This window comes from Erithacus rubecula (assembly GCF_903797595.1).
Source record: "Erithacus rubecula genome assembly, chromosome: 14".
Lineage (NCBI taxonomy): Eukaryota > Metazoa > Chordata > Aves > Passeriformes > Muscicapidae > Erithacus > Erithacus rubecula.
The window spans coordinates 4804488-4822547 of NC_136666.1; the positions used below are offsets into that span (position 1 = coordinate 4804488).

Sequence of the window (18060 nt, forward strand, 5' to 3'; positions counted from 1 at the left end):
TGCAGCTGGCGGAGCGGAGCTGGAAGTGGTGATCCCGGAGCGAGTGCCGCTGGAGAAGATCCACCTGCTGCCGCCCGGAGGGGATCGCGGCGGCCCCCGGCGCCGGCGGGCAGCGGCGGAGCAGGAGGAGGAGGAGGAGGCCGTGCTGCTCCGCCTGCCCGCCGCCGGCGCCGAGCTGTACCTGCACCTCCGCCGCGACCTGCGCTTCCTGGCCCGGGGCTTCGCGGTGGAGCGGCGGCGCGGCGAGGCGCGGCGGCCCCCGCAGGAGCGGCTCTGCTTCTACTCGGGACACGCGCTGAACCGCAGCGACTCCTTCGCCTCGCTCAGCACCTGCGCCGGGCTGGTACTGCCATCCCACCCCGCTCCCCTCCTCAGGGCTGGTACTGCCATCCCACTCCGCTCCCCTCCTCAGGGCTGGCACTGCCATCCCACCCCGCTCCCCTCCTCAGGGCTGGTACTGCCATCCCACCCCGCTCCCCTCCTCAGGGCTGGTACTGCCATCCCACCCCGCTCCCCTCCTCAGGGCTGGTACTGCCATCCCACTCCGCTCCCCTCAGGGCTGGTACTGCCATCCCACCCTGCTCCCCTCCTCAGGGCTGGTACTGCCATCCCACCCCGCTCCCGCCCTCAGGGCTGGCACTGCCATCCCACCCCGCTCCCCTCCTCAGGGCTGGTACTGCCATCCCACCCCGCTCCCCTCCTCAGGGCTGGTACTGCCATCCCACTCCGCTCCCCTCAGGGCTGGTACTGCCATCCCACCCCGCTCCCCTCCTCAGGGCTGGCACTGCCATCCCACCCCGCTCCCGCCCTCAGGGCTGGCATTGCCATCCCATCCCACTCCCGCCCTCAGGGCTGGCACTGCCATCCCACCCCGCTCCCCTCCTCAGGGCTGGCACTGCCATCCCACCCTGCTCCCCTCAGGGCTGGTGCTGACAGCTCGATGGGGTGGGATTTGTGCCCTTCACCTGCCCTCAGCACAGTGACCCTCCTGTCCCCTCACCTCTGCCGAGCACTGCTGCTGTCCTATGGTGGGTGCTCTCCCAGCCTGGCTCTCCGGTGAAGAGGCCTCAGCCATCCCTGAGGGGCCTCAGGCCTTGTGGCTCCGTTGTGGGTGGATGGCAGAACCAAGGGTGCCGTAGAGGAGCGTCCTGGTGGGGAGACATCTTGTGTCACAGTCCCCCAGCCATGGGGAAGGTGGCTGTGTCCCTGTGGGTGATTTGGTGCCATCCTGGCTTGATCGTGTGTCAGCTTTGCAGCTGGCTCTCCCCAGGCTCCTGCCGTTGGTGTTGGGGTGGTGGTGGGAGCTGTGGTCAGGCAGTGCTCCAGCATAGTCAGAGGAACATCCCACTCTGGGGTGCTTTTCCACCACAAGTGTCAGGATTTCTCTGCCCAGGCTGTAGTTCCAGGTAGCTCTGCAGGGTCTGGCTCTCCTCTGAGCATCCTGGTAGAAGCAGGTGACCTTGTGTGGGACAGAAAGTTTCTCAGTGATGGAGACTGAGGTGCTTGAGACATTGAGTAGTTTGTAATTACTGTTGATTGCTTGAAAGTACTTCAGGAAGTCAGCGGGGCAATAGGCAGTGATTCCCAGCAGATGCTCCTGGGAAGTGTGCCTGTCAGAACAGACCTGATGATGGAGATTTATCCTTAAACCGTAGTGAGAAGCAGTTCTTGCTGTGCCTTCGGGGCTCCAGCCTTCCTTCCGGAGCCATTTGAGGGCGCTGTGCTTCAGGTTTAAAAAAGCCCCAACAAACAGAGATGCTGAGGTCTAAGTGGTACTGGAAGTTGAGCTGAGCTCCACCGAGGGAAGCTTAAAACTAGTATCTCTAGTTCAAGCCTTAAATCACTAACAGCTCTATGCTTTTGTCAGCAGGCATGTTTTGTTAATCTTGCTGGGCTTCCAAAGCTGGAAAGCACAAACAAGCAGAGGAGGAACCTTTAAAAAGAGAGGAATGTAGTTTAGACATGGTATTAACTGCCTGAGATCAGGGAATGGAAGAGGGGGTGAAAAAACTTGGCAAAATTCCCACTAGAAAAGCTGAAAAAGAGACAAGTTAGTCTTTGCTCTCTACTCAGCAAAAGTGAACAGCAGTATTGCAGTACCTGTTTGGATCATGGGAATTCTAAGCAATGGCTAAATTGACATGACTGAGCTGGATCAACCTGGGATCAGTGTCAAAGCTGCTGGTTTGTGCCACAGAGCCACCTCTGTGTGTTGGTGACACTGTTGGTAAAGCTGTGCTTGCCTTTGCCTGTGCACCTGTGCTGTGAGTGCTGTGTTGAGAGAGAGGTGTCTGCATGTTGGGATATTACTTTCCTCTTAGAGAAATCCATTCATCCTCTTCATTCAGTTAATCACCAGGAATGGCAAAGGGCTAAAAGCAAGTGCTTGGTTCATTTGACTGAGTTAAGGTTAAAACACCCTTGTGAGGTTAAAACTAGAGAACAGAAAACTCCAGTCTTGAGGATGAGCCCAAAGTTTAGGTGGATGAAACTAAACTTAAGATGAACCTCATTAATTGTTGAAATGGTTTCATTGAAATAATCCATACCATTATGTAGATGAACCATTGTATTCTAGGCAAGTGGGCCATTTTGGTTTCTTAAGTCTGTCTTTAAACATGAAACATCTCACATTTTAAGCTGTTTTCAGTGCTCACACAGCCTTTTGCAGTGGCCACACTAAACCAGCATACCTGAAATGAAAGCTGTGCAATTTAGTGTTAAGATGTTTTCTGGGATCAGTGGAATCAAAAGTTTGCCCCAAATTATCTGGGAAATCTTTAATCTGTCATGAGTTGAACTGAGAGCAGGTGACTCTAGAGCCCAAAATTTTTGCCTTCTAGTCTGGCAATTTAAAATACTATGACCATCACTTAAAACAAATAAACAATTATTTTCCTATTTCTTCCTTGAGGCCTGTTTGCTGCAGAAAGAATAAGGCTTTGCCCTCAGCAGCAGCTTCACAGGTGGGACATGGGCCAGACCTGCTGGGCTAGAGGAAAGGCCTTGGTAGTGGAAACCTTGCAGCCTGTTTGTCCTGGCATTTGTCTTCTGAGCAGCTCTAGTGCTGCAGTGGGGGGTTTCCTGAAAATTCCAGCAGGGGAATTTGGACTCTAACTGGGTGATCAAGACATCTCCTTCAGAAAAGTTGGTTGCTGAGAAGTAGAGTGGGAAGTAATGCTGTGTCCTGATCTCCAGCTGGCTCAGGCTTTGCTGTAATCATATTCTCAGCCATGCCATAAATCATAGCAAAAGTGATATAAAATGATCAGGGCAAGTGGAGTTCTAGTAAAAACAAAATCCCTGACACAGTGGCATGAAAACTGAGCTGCAGCCAGACTGAGCAATTGCTTCCTGGTGATGATATCAGATTCCCAGTGTGGCATCTGCAGGTTGGGGTCTGGTTTTTAAGCTCTGCTCACAGATGCTGCTGTTAACCAGTGTATGGCTGCTGTAGTTTCCTGCTTGGGGAAGGGTGGCTGTGCTCTCAGGGCTCTGTGAGGTCAGACTGAGGAAAGGACTGCTGTGCCCAGGGTCTGATCATTGAGGTACAGCTGAAGGACCTCATGTGAGGATGTCCCATCCCTCCTGTTCCTTGTGACAAGCTGGGAATTCAGCCCAGGAGGAGGCACCGTGTTCCTGGAAAGTGCTGCTGCCTTCCCCTTGGCAGCAGCGTCCTCTGGGCAGTGCAGCTGTGCCAGCACTTGGGTTCTGGCCACAGCTCAGGGCTGCACTGTCCTTCCCTGGTGCTGGGCACTCACACACAGGTCTGCAGCCCCTGGGACCATCACTAGAAACAGCAGCCAGTACAGGAACTTTATTTTTGGAAAGTTCCAGCTTTGTAAGGACACAGTTGAGTCACTGTCACATGCTGAAGTGCTGGAGTGCAGCATCAGCCCCTTACAACAGGTGTAGGCTTTTCATATTTCTGGTACCTGCATTTTGGAAACAGTTACACTTTTAAGAGGGTCGTGAGTCCGTGTCAAAATAAGCATTATAGTTAAAAAAGAGCTTGAAAACCATTCAGGAACTAAAAGGGGAAAATCACTGGGATGCATTTAGAGGTTTAATTCTAAATAACTTGCATTTTAAAACCCAGAATCTGTGATCTTTGGTTCAGGATTGCTCTTTGGCTTGCTTCTAGATAAAGTGGCTTGTCCTTTTCAGCTGAGATAAGAGAAGAGTTTGTGCCTCCCTCATGTTCATGCTAGCTCATGTAACATTTTCACGCCCCAGTTTTGCTTCCTTTGAACTTCCTTGTGCAGACTGGATTGGTAGAAATGGATGATGCACTTTACAAGGGCTCATGGAGTGAGAACAGTGATTTTTCTCTTTGTGGGGTGGAATAGACTAATTGAAACTATACCTTAAGGAATGCTTGCTGAAAGTTGGAAAAACCTAAATATTTTGTAGTAATGTCTCATACAATCTACTCAGAGAAGAAAAGGGCTTCTTTTCTTCCAAGCTTTGTCTCCGTTTGACTTCTGCATCTCCTGGTGAACAAATCTTCCAGCTTGTTAAAATATTTCTGAATGGTGGCTCTTCATTCAGGTATGTCCTGTTCACTTGGTACAATCCATAAACTTTGTGAGGGTGTAGATGTACAGATGATAGGGGCATCTATCTGGACTTCTTCCTCTAAGGTCTCTGAAGTCCCACTGGTTTCCAGATGGGTGTAAGTGCCTTGCAGGACCTGGATGTTCAGGTGTGGGCTGGGATCATGTCTGGAAGGGCAGTGAGGGCAGAGAGAACTGAGTAGGTTGGACTGCAGCCTCCAGGGACTGAGCAGGAATTCCAAGGACTCCTGATGAAACAGTAAATCTGCTCTGTCCTCGGGAAGGAGAGGAGCAAGGATGCAGAAGAGGCTGCAGTCTGGCAACCCTCTGGTTGTGAGGGGTGAGTGAGTGACAAAGATGAGCACTTCCCTGATGGTTCATGCTGTGCCTTAGGTGCCTTAGGTTGGTGAATTGTCCCTCTGGAGGAGTTTGCCTTCCTCATTCTCTGCAGAGGGAGGTGGGTCTGGTTCAGAGCAGCTGCTGCAGCTGGGTGAGTTCCTTCCCTGGCCAGTGAAGTGTTTTCTGCTGCACCAGGGCGGTGCTGCCCTGCAGGTGACTCAGGAGCCTCTGCTGCTGTGGGAAGCAGGGCAGAGCAGCCGTGTGGGGATTATAAGATGATACAATTTCCCCTGAGGAAACCTTCAGCTCCACTGAACTCTCCTGTCTGGGAGAGGAGCTGTCTGGCATTCATCCATAGCTGGGCCAGGAGCTGAAAAGTTAAACCTCTTAAAATTAGTGTGCTGGGTTTCCTTGTGCCAGGATTTTCTTTCCTCTTCTACAGTGGACAAGAGGGAGAGCATGTTGGGGTTTCCTTCTTTAGCAGAGTTGGAGGCCAGGATAGATATTCCTAGGTGTGGTCTGCTCTCAGAACTGAGTGTAAACCTGAAATGACTCTGGAACAAGACTTAATTGAAAGCTCTTATTTTCAATTTGCTTGAATTGCGCTTTTTAATAATAACCAACTAAAGCTGAAACATGGTTAAAAAAGATGGAACTAAAACCCACATGAAGTTTATTAAACTGTATTTGTGGGTTGTTTTGTTCTTCACTTTAAACATTAACTTCCTTTTAACTTTGAGGAAATGGTTAAACAATGATTTACAGCGTAACAGTTGAGAAATTGAGAAGGGGATGGAATTTGTCAGATGTTTAAATCTGTTCTCTTTTCAGCATGTTTGTATGTATGCAGCTAATGAACACTAAGGAGCAAGAGAAAAATCTGTTAAAGATTCAGCATTTCACAGATCTCCTTCAAAGATGTTGTGAAAATAAAAAGGGCTGGAAAAACTGTAACTGTTGGAGAGTATTGACATGAGGGAAGGTTGAGAACCATGTGCAGAGAGCACTGAGAATTTGAATCCCTGTTCTGAGCAAGCCCTGGAGCTTCAGTATCTCCACAAACACCACCAGGGCACAGGGACAGAGCAGTGAGGCCAAGGAGTTACCACTGTCATTCCAGTGACACAGTGTGAGGACCTTCCTCCTTTCCCTTCCACCATTTAGCCCAAGAAGAGCTCCACTGGAAGATGATTTGTAGCAGAGGAGTAGTACAAGAGTAGATCAGAGAGCAGGTTGCTTGATTGCCCCCTGTGTGTGTGAAACCCTGGATAAGAGCACATGGGAGTGTTTTGGTGGTGAGCACTGTTGAGCTGTCTTCTAAAATAAGGATGTGAAATATCCTTGATGTGAAAGATCTTGCCACTGTTGAGTGCAGTGGTGAGTGGGGCTGTAGTGGGAAGTGAGGATTATTGTTTGTTTTAATCAACTTGTCAGTTTGCCTGCCTTTGGAGGCTGAAATCATTCCAGCCTTTCCTGTTAGCAGAACTGCAGGGTTCTGTCAGCTGCATGGTCTGGCCATACCAAAATTAAATTGGTAAAATTAATGTAGACAATGGTGAACTCCTGCACTCCTCTGAATTTCTGGGCTCCTGATGACTCCTGTGTCTTTAGGATGGTGGGGTTGGGCAGCAGTTGCTTTTCCCAACATTCAGCAATCCCAGATCCTGGGCTCCCACAGAGAGAGAAGGATGGGAGGGAGTATCCCAGCTTTTGATATGAATCTCCCTAAGCAAATTGGGAATTGGCTAAAAGGGAAATGGCAGATCCAAGGCATTTCATTCAATTGGAATGATTTCCAGAGATGTGGGAAAAGTGGCTCTGAGGGTTACGTTGTCTTCTGTTTTACTTCCTTATCTTCAAAATCCAAAGTGTTCTGCAGTCCCTGAACTTGTGCAGTCTAGAGAAGAAAAGCACAGAACCTTTGTCCAGGGCTGATGTCTGATCTCTCATGCTGAGATTAGCACAGAGCAGGGTCTGGAGGATTTGAGGGATGCATTTCTTATGGAAAAAGCAAAATAATGACCAGACTATTCAAGTTGCAGGGTCCAAAAGATCTTCTCTGGGCCAACAGGTCTGGGGACTCTTTAGAACCCAACTAGCAAGTCTGAGGGAATTTTTAACTCCCTGTGGATATTTTACAGCCCAATCCTGCAAACCCTTCCTGCTTGAAACTATTTGCTTTGTCAGATTGAGCTTGAGATGCCTCCCAACATATTCCAGGGTGAAGACTCATGGCTCTTTCTCTCCATAGGTTTCACAATTCCACAGCAAATGTGAAACATAAGTCTTTTCCAATGGTTTAAATTATTTTCACTCTCGATGCCAGAAAATTGGGATAATGTGGGGTGGTGATGAAACTGACTTCTTCTTATATATTTTTGGCACCAGCTGAAATGGTTGGCAGTCTGTCAGGAGCTCTGGTGTGGTGTTTAGTACCATGGCACCAGATTTACAACCCTTCTTCTAAATAATTAAAACCTATATTAAAAAAGGGGCTGAGGCTACCTCCCAGCTGGAAGAATGGAACAAGGAAGGGAAGTAGTGGAGAACATCGTAAAGGAGGCTGGAAGAACAAGTCACCAGAGCTTTTGCTGTCCCTGAAGCCATTCTGACAAAGCCCAACTTGTGATTTAAGTGAAAAGGCAGCCCTTTGGACACTCCAGGGCAAAGTGGTCTTGTGAGCTGGTGAGCATTCTGTAGGGCTTAGGAATAATGTTGGGTTTTCTCTGTATATAGGAGGTGCCAAGGCATTTTATCCTTAAGCAATCCCCCTGCCCCAAGAGCAAGGTCTCTTTTGGAAGGCCCCCAAAGAGGTGTCTCTTGACTCCTCAGAGACAGGGGACTGATTGTCTCTGCTGTGCTTTGCAGCCATGGCCAGTGGAGACAGCAACTTTTACAGTTCTGTTTTTGTCCAAGCACTCTTTATAAATCAGTGACCCTTTCTGAGACACCCTGGTTTCCCCTGAATGCTGTTCAGTTTGTATGGCTGTCAAAGGAGGAGAGCTCTCATTTCTGCTAGCAGAAATTCCTCTTGCTGGAAATACTGGACCAAAGGGATTTCCTGGGTGTACGTGAGGACCGAATTTGGCAGGGAGGTGTGGAAATGTACAATATACAGTATGTATGTAATGTATATTATAAATCATATTAGTACAGTCAGCTGTTGAACATACAGCCTTTGGATGTACGTGCAAAGCATTTCTTTGGAGAATTGCCTGGCTGGCACAGAATGTGGGGAGGGGGGACCAGAAAAATCTGGTCTCTCTTTTTATGTATAGGAGGGTGTTGGAGCTCTCTGGAAGCACTTTTACCTCTCAGGTGCACAATCCTGGCAGACCAGATGAGCCCTTCTGTTGTTCACAGAAGTTAAATTGAACCTCAAGACTTCTCTCAAGGGGGAGGTACATGGAAGAGCTATGTTTTGAGACTTTTCCTTGCAATATAAATAATCACTGGATTAGTACAATGAAAAGTAAGAACCTCTCATTGTAAATATTCACTTTGTGCAAGGTGTTACAACCTCAGTGTTGATTACTAAACCTGGAGGTTTTGTTAAGTTTTAAGGTGATAACTTTGCTTTCACTCTTCTTTTCATGCCAGAAAAGGAGTGGAAAAAGCATAAAAGAACCTTAAAAGCTCTGGGTTGTGAGCAGAGGAGGGCTCTCTTGGGGCAGAAACTGGCTTCCAGAGGTGTTCTTGCCAGCCCTGGTGTAAGGTCTGGACTTAGTGCAAGGGGGGCAGGGATTTAGTGCTCTGACCTGGACCCTGTGGAGTTATTTAGGCAGGGTCTTTGCCTTCCTAGTGTCACTTATTCCAGGGATGGAGGAAAATCCTGAAACTGGGACAGTGCAGCAGTCTGTTCCTGACTTCACCTCTGAAACCCCACCCAAGGCTTGCAGGGAGAGCAGAGCTGACTATGTGGCTCTCAATGTAGTCAGGAAGAAGTGTTTGGTCCCAAAAAATGCATGTGGCTCTGCAAGTCACACTTGCATCAGTTCACTCAGTGTTCCTCGTGATGGTGGTTCACACAGGGGCCTCCTGTGTGCAGGCAGTGTCACCTCTGTGCTCTGAGACAGTAAATGTCATTCACTAGCAGGGCAATCCTGGCAGTTGGAGAGGTGATTTTGAAGGCATTTCTGTCAGCAGGATTTATTTGTCCTCATGTGAGCTGAGCATCTGGTAAAACACAGGTATTTGTGGGCTGTGTCTGAAGAGAGAGGAAGAAGGGAAAGGAAAAATGTTGACAGGAATCCCCACCTTTCCTTTGTGCATTGTTTCTAAATAGTGCTCAGTGATATTAGAAAATAAGCAGATGAAGTTCTTTAGTCTCTATTACACAGGCTGAGCACAACCATGATCACATCATTTCCTCACACTGCAGATGGTTGCAGTGAAGTGACCTGGGTTTCAGGGCAGGCTGGATGGACAAGGCTTGGATACCAAACTGATGGGCTTTTTTGTTCTGTTTTATGGACAGGTTGGCTACATCCAGCTTGGAGCAGAGCAGCTGCTGATCCAACCTGTGAATGCATCCGAGACCTCGTTCAGTGGGAAGGAACATTTCATCAGGCGGAGACGATCCACCAAACCCGGCCACCCCAGCAAGCCCCAGGGCCCTGAGGAGCACTGCCAGGTTGTGGCAGGTGAGCTTGGGGGGGCTCCAGAGAGCAGCCATGGCAATTCTGTGTGTGTTTTGTAAGTCTGGTGGTTGGGTAGCTGGAGCTGGGGAAGGATGGTAAGTGTGAGTGAATGCTGTTGCTGCTTCAGGCAGGAGTCACATCACAGACATGAAAATATCAGGGTATGTGCTGTAACATTGGACTTGTGAGATGATAAATTCTGCTCTAATCTTGCAGTGTGACCACTGCTCAGGGGGGAATTCACTGTATTTTTAGCAAAGGTTCAGGTTTTTTTAACTGAAATCAGTGTTGATGAGAGTTCTTCCATCTCACCTTTCCACTGGAGTTGTGCTGAGCAGGCAGGGATAGAATGGTGATCCTCATACTTCAGAGTGTGAATAACATCACTTCAGCTACTTTGATATAATTTAATCAGAAGTATCATCTGTGGAGTCCAACTCCAGGGATCCAGCTCTTAATAGTACCTGGACATGGAAGAGATGCACAGTTTGTCTTTCAAAACAATCTGTTTTCTTTTTCAGCTTCTCATGCCATCATTCTTACTTTTGTCTAGCACATGATCCTTATCAGGGTCAACTGAGAAGACTTTGTATTATTTTATGGTTTTTAATTGCTTTTGAAAGGGCTTATATGCATTTGGAACTACCAGATGTAGTTCATCAAGGTGATTTTTTAAACTAGGAGCTTGAGTTTGCTTTTTCTATTTGGTGTTTGTCATCAAACTTAAGCTCTATCTGGTAAAACAGCTGTTATATCATATATTATAATTTGCTATAATTTTTCAGGATAAAATGTCCAACTCTGTTCATTGATCATATCCTGTCTTCTCCCATTTTCAAAGCCACACAGTCAAATTGCCATCTGGTATAAACTACTTTTTGACTTTTTTGAAGCAATTTAATTTTATCCTTTCTGGAATTCTCTCTGGGTATGTTGCAGAGGGGGCATTTTTAAGGAACTTTGTGAAATCTCTTCATTAGGTTGCAGTGTCCCTGAATTTTCTGTTCCTTCCATTCCTCTCCTGCCTTCTTCTGGATGGATTGCACAAATAGAGCAGTGGGTTCTGCTGCTGGGCTGCCAAAGGAGCAAAATGGGGAGCAGGGCTGGGGGTTTTTCTGAGTACAGGAGTGAGAATCACTGGTGTGGGAAGAGCTGAGTGCTCAGAGACCAGGGCTGCTGTTGGACATGGAGGGATGTGGCAGCACAAAAAGCTTCCTTGCGGGAGCAGCAGTGGGAGAGGCCTGAAGGAGCTCACTGGAACAAGCAACCAGGAACCTGAAGTTTGCCTGTAAGGCTTTGTATCTCAGTTTTTGTGTTTAACCAGATCTGTGCATCAGCAAAGCAACCTGTGCCTGCTTCCAAGATGTGTCCTTCTTGGCTGCTGGTAAATCCTGCTGCCAGGACCTTTATTTTCTCCTGTGTGGAGCTGAGCTCTTAATAGTTCATCAGGTTTATCATTCTCAGGGGTTCAGACTAAGCCAATCTTCTTTCTGATTCTCTGAGAATGAAATTTTGGATCTGGTTACAGTTACAGATCCCTTATGTCTCCTTTCAGAGAAAACATCAGAATTCAGCACCGCTCTTGATTTCCCAGCCAAGTTCCGTAGGTGCTACAGCCCTGTGGTCACAGAAAATACATTTCAGAATTCTTACACTGTAAAATGAGACAGCCATTAGTTAAAATCTGAATTTAAACCAGAATCAGTCTAGGAAATCAGCCTCACCCTTTGGCCACTGAACCTTTTGACCTTTTTTCTAGGGGCAGGATGCTCTCTGTCCTTGGCAGAGCTGGAATTCCCTCCTGGAGGAGAGGGACTAAAGGAAGGAAACTGGGGAGATGCTGGGTAATAATTACATGGGATCACAAAGGGAAGGAAGAGCTGAGTGAGCATGAAGATACTAAAAGAAGACACTGAAAGAAGTGTATATCCAGTGGTACCTCCTGCTTCCTGAAGGTTTCTGGGCACCCACTGCTACAGCTGGGAACAGAATTCCTATTCCTTGGGTGCTGATTCCTTCTGCTGTGCTGAAAGGGAGCCAAGCTCCTGCAGTGCTGCTTGGCAGTAGCCCTGTCCTAAAATAATGCAATTTCTTATGGGCTTTCCCACTTAAAGGCAGACCTCTGTCATTATTGAGGGAGATAAATGTAACTCATGGCTGTTAATAGGCTCAGCACATTAATGACCTAATTGCCTCCTGTCTGCTTTGGATTAACTTTTGTGCACAAGGAGTTTAGAAATGAAAAAAATAATCCTGTCTGACACACAAAAGGTCAGTTTTATTAGAAACTGTGTGGAAGTGATCATCTAGGGATGTGCTTCCAGGGTTTCTCCTGGGAAAATGTCTCTTTTCAGTGACACTCACCAACATGGACTGGTCAGATTTGTACTAGAGGTTGTTTTCCAGTACCTTAAAATTTGGCTCACCCAGGCTAAAACTTGGCAGGGAAGGTTGGAGGTTGTAAATACATGGGGATATTTCTATGCCAGACATCTTAGATACAAGCCCTGCATTGTAGAACGACATAGACAGAAAAAGACAGGTCTGTGTAAATACAGTGTAAAGTGAGTATTTTTCAAGGGCACAGAAATGCCATGCTTGGGCATTTTCCAGTCCTTTACTACTGTTCTTATATTTTCTGAATACATAAGAACCATCTCTATATGTATTTTCTTCTTAAAATTCTTTAATTCACAGGTAGCTGGTATAATCTGGTAATTTGGGAATCAAAGTACAAAACATCAGCTGAAGTTTTATGTTAATTATTGATCATGTTATAAAATTTAAACAGGGCTCAATGGCAAATTTCCTGTGATATATAAACGTAATATATAATTAATAACTTGTATACCAAAGGTGCTTGGTGATGTAATGTGTGAATATTTGAGACAAAAGCATGGAAGCACTTTAAGAAGCCAAAATGAACTTAATTAGGAAGTGCTACTGAGGGGACAGAGATCACAGCTTTCCAAGGGCATTGCCTTGTGTGCCACCCAGAAATGTGGTGCTCTCCCTGCAGACCCCAGCCTTGGGAGAGGGAAAGTGGCTTGGGGCCAGGTAATGCCATCAGGCTGGTTTGATAAGGGGTGGTTAAAATCTCTAAAACAACTCCTTTAGTCTGAGTGGTGTTACATATCCTGCAGCACTCAAAATTATTTTTAGGTCTGCAGGAGAACTTTGTGGGAGCCAAATTTCTCCTGGAATAATCTGTATAAGAGGATTAATCTGGCTGCAGTCAAGAATGGGAAAGTACTTAAGGTTTTGCATGACTGGATCCTTGAGATTTGGACCTGAAAGTGTCTACTAATGGGTTAAAAAAATCCCAGGGCTGATGTTTTAATTCCTTTGTTTAAATTCCAAAGTGCTCCTGCACCAAAGGAGGGATCCCATCGCCATGGGCCAGGTGCTATTGTTAGTCATATGATACGTGAATATGTTTTATTTTTATCACCTGTCATCCAGCAAGAGAGAGAGAGAGTTCAAGTCACAATGCACATTTCTGCTCAGGCATGAACATGAGCCCCTGTGAGGCAAACAGAAAACCTATTAAAAGGTTTCCAGGTGCACATGCAATGAGGGGGAAGGAAGGGAAGGTTGGGTTTCACTTGCTCTGGAGCAGGGAGACATGGGGAACATGGGAAATAGCTTCACACCAGTGATGTGAAACACTTCTCATCTCTGGACACTGGGCAGCATCTGTACAAACCTCCTGTCACACCCTGCTCTTGTTTTAAAGACCAGCTCTGGCAACTTTTTTGTCAAAGGTCCTGGAGAAGTGTTTTTGCTATGGAGAGAGTGGAGTCAAAGGGAGTTTTGTTTGCAAGTAAGAATTTCCCTGCAGGAAAACCAGGCAGGAGAGAAGGATCTCTTGTAAGGCATCATACATGATTTTTGCAGTGCCCAACCCTTGAGATAGAGTTTCTTTCATTGCCCTGTCTCTGTAACCTTGTGACATACCATAAAGCTGTTTCCATGTGATAATATCCACCACAGCCTCAGCTGCAGTAAATGAAATATTTTTTAAGTATCATGGAACAACAGTAGTTTAAGTATTTGCTGAGATTTAGTCACATATTTTTCATGTTTTCTTTGCCATCAGAGTACGGGAAATTTTTTTAGGTTTTCTTGATTTTGAGAAAATATCAGTGTTCAAAACCATCAAACCATGTTGTGAAAGCATAGGAATCTCCTCTAACCATGTCATAAAACTTTCTGGTTCTTTGGGAAAAGTAAGTTCTGTTACAACTTCTCCAAAAGCCTCCAGTGGTATATTAAAGTCTCCTTACATAGAAAGGATTTGATGAAAATACAGTCCAGGAGCATGAGAGAGAGCAGCTTGTCTTTGGAGGGAAGGTTGTTATTTCATGTTTATGATATAGACCTCATAAATTACTCTTAAATGTGGGTTTGCTTTAAACCCTTTTGTCAGTTTAAATGAACCAGTTTTCCTTTAATGCAAATGTGCTGCACATACAGTGAAATAACAGGAAGATCAATATTTTAATTCACAAAATAACAATGTGTTGCTCCTCTGTATAGTTACTTTGCAACCTGTTTTAACAATTTATCAAAGCTGGTAATAATTTAAGTAAGTGCTGGTGTGCAGGTATCAAGTGTAGGGACTGCTTTCCCCTAACAGGTATAAATCTTAAACACATGTTACTGCTACATTGCATTTCCCCATCTTTAATCATTGTCTCTTAGCTGTGTTTTCTCTGCAGGTTTGACTTGGCCTGAAAGAGCAGTTGTTATGGCCAAAAACATGTGCACTAAAAATAGAGAGATGTAATGCAACCTGTATTAGTCCATATTAGGAAACAGCTGTTGGAGAATTAAAGCTGGATTTCAACAATGGGCTCCACAGAAGATGTAATGTGATTAAGTGTTTGCAAGCACAGAAGGATTCCCTGTATCAGGAACTCAGCACTTTGCCCATGGGAGTGTGTCTCACTTCTGTGGATAAATCCCTTGGTTTTTCCAGGTCCCTTCTCTCCCAAGTGGGGAGTCTGGGTTTTTCCTTCAAGGCTGTGATTGTTTCCTCATGGCTGATAAACAGCAGCCTCCTGCAGCAGTCTGAGGTTCAGAAGTGTCCTTTTCCCTCACATGTGCAAAGTGAGACATTACTCCAGGTCTGTTCTGGTTTATTCCCTCAGTGTGGATCATGAGGAGTGTGAGGAACTCCAGGTCCTTCTTCCTCTGCAGTCAAGGTGAAAAAAAGACACAAAAAGGAAGTGTAAATACACATAGTGGATGGATTTCTTCCCCTTCCAGAGCAGCTGTGCTGCTGCTTTGCTTGTTTCCTGATAAAGCTGAGTGCTGGTTTCCATTGGAACCCAGTGAAATCCAGCCTGGCAGGTGGTGATGAGCTCAATTGTCAGTGTCCATTGTCCTTGTCTTGGGACATTAATGGATATTCCATGGTCATTCTGGCTAGAAAAGCAGAGAGGTGGTTCCTGGACTAAGGTAGATTGTTCATCTTTCAGTTGTCTTAACTTCCATGTTATCATTGTCCATGCTCATTGCCTGCTCCTGTACCACTAAATTGTTTTGTTTATCTGCCATGAGTCCTTGTTTGTGCCACCAGGAAAGTGTCCTTTCCATGGGAGATGGGTGTAATAATCCAGGTGATGGGAATCTTTGAATCCTGGTGACAAACTGAACCATTGAGCAGAGATTACAGTGCTTATCCTGTCCTCTCTCCCAGACCTGCCATTAGAGCAAAGTCCTGATGAGTTGTTTTGATGCCTGAGTTTGTTTTGCAGAAGAATAAGGTTTTAACTGATGTGTCCAAGCCACAGGCTAACTTGGATAACAATTCTTGCAGTAAAATCTCAGTGGTGTTTTGAGATGCAGCTCAGAGTTCATGACTTCTGTCTCAAGTTCTTGTTTGCTGCTGTGCCAGAGAAATAGTCATGAACTTGTGATTTGGTATGAAAGTGGCTGTTTGGGAGAAAAAAAATAAACAAAAAAACCCCAAAGCAAAACAAAACCATTTTTGGAAGGTGAATTAGGGAATAATGGATCATTCTGCTCTGCAATAATTTTTCCTAGCAGTTGATGCCTGATTCTTTTCTGCCATTGCAGTCAGAGAAATTGGAGATAGAGTTTTTTAGGACAGGGCATTAAAAATGAGAGGACAGCTCCTAGTCTGTAATCAGCTGTTCTTTCAATGAGCAACCATTTGTAATTCCTGAACTTCAGGCAACCCACTGGCATCAGCTGGCTGTGGTAAATCTGAAATTCCAAGGTTTTGGTGGAGACATAACAGGCCAAGGCACAGAGATAATTCTTGTGCTGCATCCTGGCAGGCCAAGGGGCTGCATGTCTCCATGTCTGGGATTAAGCACCTTTTGGGAGATGCTTTTATCCTGCTGCTGGTACCAGGGACATTTTGTGGCATCCTGTCCCTCTGATAATTCAGCAGTGACAGAGGGTTTTAGGTTGAGTAGTAAGAATACACCTCAAGGACTTCCTTTCTTTAATTTCTAGGCTTGGTTTGTGTGCAGGATCTCCCTTTTCTTTCCCTTTTCCTTTGGAGAGGTGATGATTTTTACTTTTAGATGAAGCTAATAAAATCTTCTTAATGTGAGTACCAGTCACAGGTTCTCTGGAAACTCCTGGGGCTTAGGGAGAATTAATTTTAGCTGTTTGCCCCACTTGGATACCTTCTCTTCCTTTTTATGCTGCTGAAATAACAGGACATGGTAAAACAGAGCTTGCCCTCCATTGAGGGTAAGGTGTTAAAGGGTTCATGGGAGGAGGGAAAGGAGCAAAGGGCTCCTGAGGAAGAGCTGGAGAGGGTTTTTCAGGCAGCAGTAGAAAAGAACTTCTAAGGAGAAATCTGGCCTTGCAGAAAGGATTCTGTAGTTTAATTTGTGGCTTATGTTGAACAGCATCCAGAAACTGTCAGTGGGTTTAACAAGAATGAGGTAGCTAAAATTACAAAGGGAAAGATTAGGCAGGAAAAAATAGTGGAAGACTGTAGGAGAAGAGGTTGCTTTTAGATGAATCTGGGAAATACAGTTGGAAGGGAGGTAGGAGGAACAGGAAAGGACTCTGCACTTACAGCAAGAATCTGCCATAAGCCAGACAGTGCTAGACAGTGCTTTTGGTGTGTAATAGGAAAAGGTCATTTGGGGCGGTTGCTCTGGAATTGCACATCTGTTGAGTTGCCATAAAAAGCACTGAATGTCAGGAGTTTTCTACAGAGGACTCAGAAGAGCCTTATTGTGCTTCTGATCACAGTGGGCACTCTGGTTCTTCCCATTCTGGGGGAGACTGCAAAGGCTGCAGGATGTGGTCTGGGCATGTGGCTTTCAAGGTGATGAGCCAGGGGAGGGGAAATGAAAGTCACCTAATGAACTTGTGCAGTGTCACAACCATTTCTTGCTGAGGATCTGGGGGTGTTTCACCCTTCTCCCTTCACCTCACAGTCCTGAATTTTGTGGATTTTTTGGCCCAATAGACTGTATAACACACTGTCAGAGTCTCTGGCCAAAGAGTAATGTCCCCTGTGCCCAGTCACCTGCAGCATGTATGTGCTGTGTTGTAGATTGACTGTTTCAGCTCATATTTCATATGAAATTTTCTGACCTCTTAAGCAGGGAGCACCTGACTCCTAAAATCATGTGCTGTGTGCTCCCTGCAATGTAAACTCCTCTGACAGCTCCTGCCCATGGTTTATGGCCTCTTGTGCCTTCACACTAACACTTAACATCTGCACCACAAAATTTGTAACATCAGTTTGTTCAAATAAAGAATCCACCAAGCATTTAATCCTTGTTTTAATGGCTGATGTTTATTTTAGTTTGGGGTTTCATGTACTCATGGAGGGATTCTCTGCCCACGGTCCATAAATCTTGCAGGGCAGGAATGAGACTTCTCTGTGCTGGCTTGTTTCTGAAGTGAGGCTCTAGAGATGGGGCATTTTTATTTTTTTGATACCTTCATAAAACTGTCTCACTTTCAGGTATGAGCTGCAAATGCACTTGAGAATTTTTCCTGTTGGTTTTGGATCTTTCCTTTCATCAAGCATCTGTGATACAGGACATGGGCATTTTCTTTCTCTCTATGGTTCATCTGTGCAAATGCATTGCTTTCTCTATGTGCTCGATTATTCTGGAAAATTATTTACATTTGTGGTAGGCAGGAGGATGCAAAGAGAGACCACTGTGAAAGTGGACAGAAAGGATAAAATAATTTATCCTGTGGAAGAGCTGCAAACTTAAAAAAAACTTCTCCTTTTTTGAGTAGCTGGTGTTGCTGTGCCTGTTCTGGAGGGTTCAGCTGTGACCTCCTGAGCTCTTTGTGGGCTCCCTCGAGTCCTGTTGCCCATTTTAAGTGCAGGTAAATTTACACTTGGACAGTGTGAAGGTGAGGAAAAGAGCCTGGATTCTCCCTGTCAGGTCACTCTGGCTTGTTTCTAGGCACTCTGTGGGGTGCTGCTTTTCCACACACATCCTCTGATCCCAAGCCCTCGATGGAAAGCAGCCAGTCCACAGGAGGAGAGGGGGCCAGAGGCTGTG

At 45.9% G+C, this 18060-nt stretch overlaps 1 protein-coding gene across 1 annotated transcript in view; it reads left to right on the forward strand.

The window, feature by feature from the left end:
• The window catches only part of ADAMTS17 (ADAM metallopeptidase with thrombospondin type 1 motif 17), a 155979-nt gene that overhangs the window by 733 nt on the left and 137186 nt on the right, over positions 1–18060 (forward strand). Inside the window, 2 exon segments of the mRNA XM_079318073.1 lie at positions 6–343; positions 9373–9538. Of these exon segments, the coding sequence (XP_079174199.1) occupies positions 6–343; positions 9373–9538 (504 nt within the window).